The sequence below is a fragment of the Haplochromis burtoni genome, unplaced genomic scaffold (genome assembly GCF_018398535.1).
Source record: "Haplochromis burtoni strain Fernald_Lab_line unplaced genomic scaffold, NCSU_Asbu1 Contig_510, whole genome shotgun sequence".
In the NCBI taxonomy this organism is placed as follows: Eukaryota; Metazoa; Chordata; class Actinopteri; order Cichliformes; family Cichlidae; genus Haplochromis; species Haplochromis burtoni.
The window spans coordinates 264040-270090 of record NW_024582871.1 but is presented as its reverse complement, the minus strand read 5'-3'; the positions used below and the strand labels follow the sequence as shown (position 1 = coordinate 270090).

At 45.4% G+C, this 6051-nt stretch overlaps 1 protein-coding gene across 1 annotated transcript in view; it reads left to right on the top strand.

Moving 5' to 3' along the window:
- The first annotated feature begins 340 nt into the window (after positions 1-340).
- wdr26a (WD repeat domain 26a) overlaps positions 341-6051 on the top strand; it is a 21427-nt gene continuing 15716 nt past the window's right edge. Inside the window, exons 1-5 of the mRNA XM_042214002.1 lie at positions 341-2765; positions 3374-3473; positions 3592-3648; positions 5012-5148; positions 5443-5540. Of these exons, the coding sequence (XP_042069936.1) occupies positions 2467-2765; positions 3374-3473; positions 3592-3648; positions 5012-5148; positions 5443-5540 (691 nt within the window). The 5' untranslated portion in view covers positions 341-2466. The remainder of the gene's footprint in view (positions 2766-3373; positions 3474-3591; positions 3649-5011; positions 5149-5442; positions 5541-6051) is intronic.

Sequence of the window (6051 nt, the reverse complement as noted above, 5' to 3'; positions counted from 1 at the left end):
TCCCTACTGATGATGCACAACGAGACAGCGAGTCCCAATGTGTAGCACTTTCCCCGCCCTGCCCCACGACTCCAAACAGCATAGTTATTCTGAACAGCTGTTTGGGGTGTAACTACTAATAGCCAGAACCTGTTTCCCCGTCCGATGGAGCACTGAGGAAAACTCTGATCTACAGGCTTCATGCTTCTCTCACCCCAACCGGTCGCAGTAGATGGCCTCGCCCCTCCCTGAGCCTGGTTCTGCCGGAGGTTTCTTCCTGTTAAAAGGGAGTTTTTCCTTCCCACTGTCGCCAAAGTGCTTGCTCATAGGGGGTCATATGATTGTTGGGTTTTTCTCTGTATCTATGAAGCGCCTTGAGGCGACTGTTGTTGTGATTTGGCGCTATATAAATAAAATTGAATTGAATTGAATTGGGGACACAAGTAAACCTCACCTGTCCATTTCTTCTTCATGAAACTGGTCCCACAACCTGAGCTGTACACGTATCTCTCACCCTCACACACTCTGGGTCCTTCCCAGCAAACAGATGACATTCAGCATCACCTGAAGCCAGTTTAAGCAGTCAGTGATTGGATCACCATGATCTCTGTCCCCAGTGAACCAACAGACGTTTCCAGGAGAGAAAATGGGACAAGCAGTGAGATCTGCCCTTCCTGTACTTGTGCCCATAGTTATGTGCGCTGTCATTAGCTTTATTATTATAGCTTCAGTTTAGGTTCAGTCTCCTGATGAGATGTTTTAGCTTGTCCAGAGAAACATGATTGCACTGTAGCTCAGTGAATGCAAATCTTCGTTGAGCTGGTATTGTACTGCAACTGAGTGAAGTAAGAGGCCGGGTGAGAAGCAACATCAGCTGACCAAGTCTCATAGTCACTGAATCAGCTGCTCCCTGAATCCACCTGCACAGCAGGACAGGTGACACGAGTTCTTTGACATTTCAGAGCCAGTTTTGGACGGTGTTTTAGGAAGTAGGAAGCAACAACTCTGTATGAGTGCGATGTACACGATGGCCTTGACATAACAGCAGCAGTCACTGCTCTTTCCTCTGTTTATTGTTACTGTCTGTAAAAAGGGAAGAAAGTGCAATAGTCTGTTCTTCTGCACCCAGATGCTCTTCATTCCTTCCCCTTTAATTCACATTTTCATAATGTGATCTTTTTTCTTTGTAAAAACGAAGAGGACAGGATGTATTCTTGTATATAGAGTTTACACAGTGTTTACTGGTTAAATGTATTTATTGGAAATGACAGGGATGCTTTTTTCCTCCACACATGTGAAAGTGCCAATGATGAAACGATGGCTTTAGGTTTGAATGCCGTAACATGGTCTAAGGCTGTTTTCTGAATTTTATTTTTAAGAATCTCAGGATTGGGAACAAACTAGCACTTTCAACAATGTATGAGCTCAGACATGAATCCATGTTTTAGGTGCAACTGTGTGGGTTTTTTCTAAGCTGAACACAAACACACTCCGGCTGTTGGTGTTAGAAGTAAAGAACAAGTCGCCTCCTGTGGTTCTTGTTACTGCGCTGATTTTGATCGTTTTTCACGCCTTCCCAATCGTTTGTTAAATCCTTTCTTATTTAATGTGCCCTCTCTCCTTTGAGTTGTTGGTTATCACTTACTGATTAAAGAACTATACTGATAAATCTCAGTGTCGTGATTACTGCACAGCCCATTGAGACAACTGATTTGTGATTTACTCAAAATCCGGAAAGCGACTGCGTTCGGACGGTGATGATCAGCTAATTAATGAGAAAACATTCAGGTTAAAAAACTAGGAGCATGTTTGAACCATGCATACAGATGTGCACAGACCACAACTTTCCACAGAGATTAAACTCCATGTTATGATACTGCACAGCTGCGAATGTGAATGTGGAAGTTTGTCATAGATTAAAAAAAGACTAATTAAATGATGCACAACTGTGTCTGACTTTATGTGCAATGTGTTCTCTTCAGTGATCCACGCGTGTCAGTAGAGCCTAAATGTTCACGTCACCCTTAAAACGAATGCTGGGAGATGTGAAGGTCGCGCTCAGGCGGGGAAACAGCGACGCCTAACGGTGACGCACAGCAAACAAGAAGGACGTGAAGGAATTTCCGCTGACGTCACCGCGTATGGCCATATCAGGGCTGCAGCTGTCCGAGAGCAACAATAACAAGCGCTACTCCGCAGCCTGAGCGCAGCTTTAACGGCGCTGACAGCACCGAATACCGTCGAAATGCTCAAAATGCAGCTTTCGAATTAACTCTGCCGTTTGTTTCTTTGTCCTCCGAGCTGACCTCCGGCTGTCGTTCACGCTGACGCCGCCGAACACAGACTCGGGCGCAGGGGGAGCTTTGCAATTTGCGGCTGCATCTGGGTCAGTGGGCCCGACGTTAACCGCACCAGAGGTTTGCTTATCCCCGTGGACCTGTCAGCTGTTCGTACACGCACCATATCGCCGTTATAAACCGTGGCAACATGGAGGCTAACGGTGGAGGACAGGACCGGGATTCCGAGCTCTCCTGTCGAAACGGTACTCAGAATGGCGAGTCGTCCTCCACCGTGGCCGCTCACTCCAACGGACTTATCTCGGTAACCAACAATGGCAACGCTGTCAGCAACAACAACGGAGTGGCAGCCCAGCCCGCCTCCAACAACAACAGCAGCAGCAGCGCGGCGGATGGCGGGTCGGGTGTCAAGAAGAAGAAGCGCCTGACTCAGTCCGAGGAGGATGTCATCAGGCTCATAGGACAACATCTGAACGATTTAGGTCTCAAGTAAGTGAGCCAGCTCAGGTAGCTAGTGTTGTTATCAGCACAGCCAGCCGCGGTGAGGGCAGGTCACCGTGAAGATGCTGAGGATGCATCCTTCCTCACGCGTTTATCTGCAGGTGCAGAGCGATAGAGGAGTAGGCCCGCTCAGGGCAAAGTGTCACATACACGCTAATAAACTGTATCCGACCCACGGTATCCGGACCTGTGTATCACCATACGCTGCAAATCTTATATGAGCTGTCAGAATAAGAAGACATCATACTGTGTCCAACGTGATCGCACAACTCAAGGCAATTTAAATCTGAAAGTCCTGCACAGATGTCATGCGTGGGGACTTTCCTGGGTTAGAGTGGCTCTTTGATAGCTGGCTACACGTTGTGTTTACGTGTAGTAACAGTAAGGACTCTGTGATAAGTGACACACATCTCTGCATTTTAATGCTTGTTACGTTTTTATATGAAGGATGGACCTTAATCTTATTATAGTCCAGCTTTTTATTTCACCCATGACACAACTTTGCAGTCAGTGTGTTGATAATTCTCACAGGTGAGTGCTGATGCTTCGCCATGCTCCGTAGTCATAACGTGGATGTTTCTTTTCGCTGTTCATAGCCAGACGGTGGACCTCCTGATGCAAGAGTCTGGCTGCAGACTGGAACACCCCTCTGCCACCAAGTTTCGCAATCACGTCATTGAAGGAGAGTGGGACAAGGTGCAACCAAGTTCTCCGAACTGCATATTAAATCTTTAGGAGGCTGTTACAGTAGTCATCGTAGGTTTGTGTGAGCTCTTTGCTGGTCTGTTAATGAGTATTTCTCCTTTTCATACAGGCTGAGAGTGACCTGAATGAGCTGAAGGCACTGATGCATTCTCCTAGTGCTATAGTGGTGAGTGGACCAAACCTCAGACAACATCAGTTCACCATGAAGTCTGCAGTCTGAACACTGAGCCAGAATCAGACTTAGAATAAAGCCTCTTTCCTCGAGCACAGACTGTACATTGATGGCATATCATACAGGTACACTTATAAACAGAACTGCAACCATCACACCTTCTATGCTGTTCTAAAGTAAACATGGCTGCCTGCAAGTTTGGCTAGCTAGGTTTGCTTACAGACAGACGAATGGTGCACCGCTAATCTTACCCAAAGCACTTTAGTCTAGACGACACATGTTATTCTGTCTGCACACTTCAGCAATGATCATTGGTTTGTTTGGGGTTTGTTTACTGCATCCACTGAGATTACACAGAGCAGTTTGAGATGAAATGATGAAAGACTGTTTACTGCACTTTTATTTTAGAAGTTCTTCCAAAGGAGTGCTAACTAACTGCTACGTGCAAACTAAACCAAATGAAAAACAAGTGTGACCTTTAACCTTTTAATTTAATAAACAAGAGAAACTAGAAAAACCAATGACCCCTGCTTCAGTGCTCTTTACAAATGGACAAGACCATTAACATTACCTTACACCAAACTCTTAAAGGCACAGATCACAGCAAACCTGACACACTGCTTCACAATATGGCCACTGTAGTGACAGTTAGCCAGCACCCAAATGTCCGAGACCAGGAGCCTCAGACGTTAGCCTGGTCGGCTGGACGTCTTTGGAGAAGCTGCACATTTTTGACTCTAAACTGTGTTTGCATGTTTTTCAGAGCTCCCACATGTCCACTCATTCTACACCACAGTGATTGAATAACAGATGAACAGCTAAATTACACCATCAGCACCAGAAATATCTGTTTGTTTGTACACCATGACTGTAAACAATACCAAAAGAAAAATCTATAAATAAACAGATACATAAAACATGTCTGTGAATGAACACAAAGCTAGTTTTCTGATCACAGGGCAGTGGTGCAGGTGAGGTTTTACACATTTATTTCTCACAGAGTCGTGCTGACAGATCAGTTACTACATTTCTTTATCGTGTAGCTGAGATCCTTGAAATCGCACTTCTGTTCTTTGTAATCGGATTAAATGTGTAGTTAAACTACTTTAAACAGAACAGTGACGTTCACTCGTCCAGCCCAGATCAAAGTGACTGTATCACACTGACATGATGGACGCAGCATGAACAGCCATTGTTAGTCTGGTTGGTAACTGCATTTTCATCTTGATGTTTAAAGTTCCTTTAGATGAGCCAGACGTGAGACGTGAAGCTCAGTAGCAACAGATTTGTGTTGTTACATGTCGGCTGATCCGTGGTGATCATTTAAATCCTTGTTTTTGTTTTTGCTCCCCGACAGCGGATGAAGTTCCTACTCCTGCAGCAGAAATATCTGGAATATCTGGAGGACGGGAAGGTGCTGGAGGCCCTGCAGGTCCTCAGAGCCGAACTCACCCCTCTCAAATATAACACGGAGCGCATCCACATCCTGAGCGGGTCAGTTCACAGCACACGAAGAAGCCGAGTGTGGTTCTGAGATGATGATGATGATGATGATGGAGAAATATAGCGTGCTGGGTATTTGCGTCACAATGATGGATGACAGATGTGTAGTTTGTTAAAAGCACGATGCCTTGAAAACATTTCGAGATACTGGCAGCTGTAAAGATGCTGAGATGCATGAACAATTCAAACAGGAATTAGCCTTACAATAAAACCTCCATCTACGTATGTGCTCCCTGTAAAAGCTGACGTGGGTGTTTCTGATAGTAGCTGGCTTTGTGTTTGTAGGTACCTGATGTGCAGTCATGCAGAGGACCTGCGAGCCAAAGCTGAGTGGGAGGGCAAAGGCACAGCATCGCGCACCAAACTGCTGGACAAACTCCAAAGTGAGTGCAGTGACTCACACGGTCACATGTCAGTGCGTACACTGGCTGACAAGCAAAGGAGTAACTCCTATACGCAGTACCCACTCTGAAATTCTCTTACTGGTTCCCAGTTGACATTAGCATCTATTTCCTGACCAGTTATTATTCGTCCCTGGAAGGAGCCTTTTTTTCCAAATAGCAGCATATTCTGGATATAAAATTTCAAATGAGTAATAACGATCTTTGTATGCAGGTGTGATCACAAGTGCTTTGAAAATCACCAAAAAACCCACCTGACATAGATTTGGCTGATCTTACATTAAAGATGCACAACAACCGTCGCCTCAAGGTGCTTTATATTGTAAGGTAGACCCTACAATCACATGACCCTATGAGCAGCACTTTGGTGACAGTGGGAAGGAAACTCTGCACGAACGCTGCACTGAGGTCTAGCAGGACAAGCACAGAGATGAGTCCACTGTCAGAGGCCATAAGAAGATCATTTGTAACCTTCACTAAAGCTGTTTCTGTG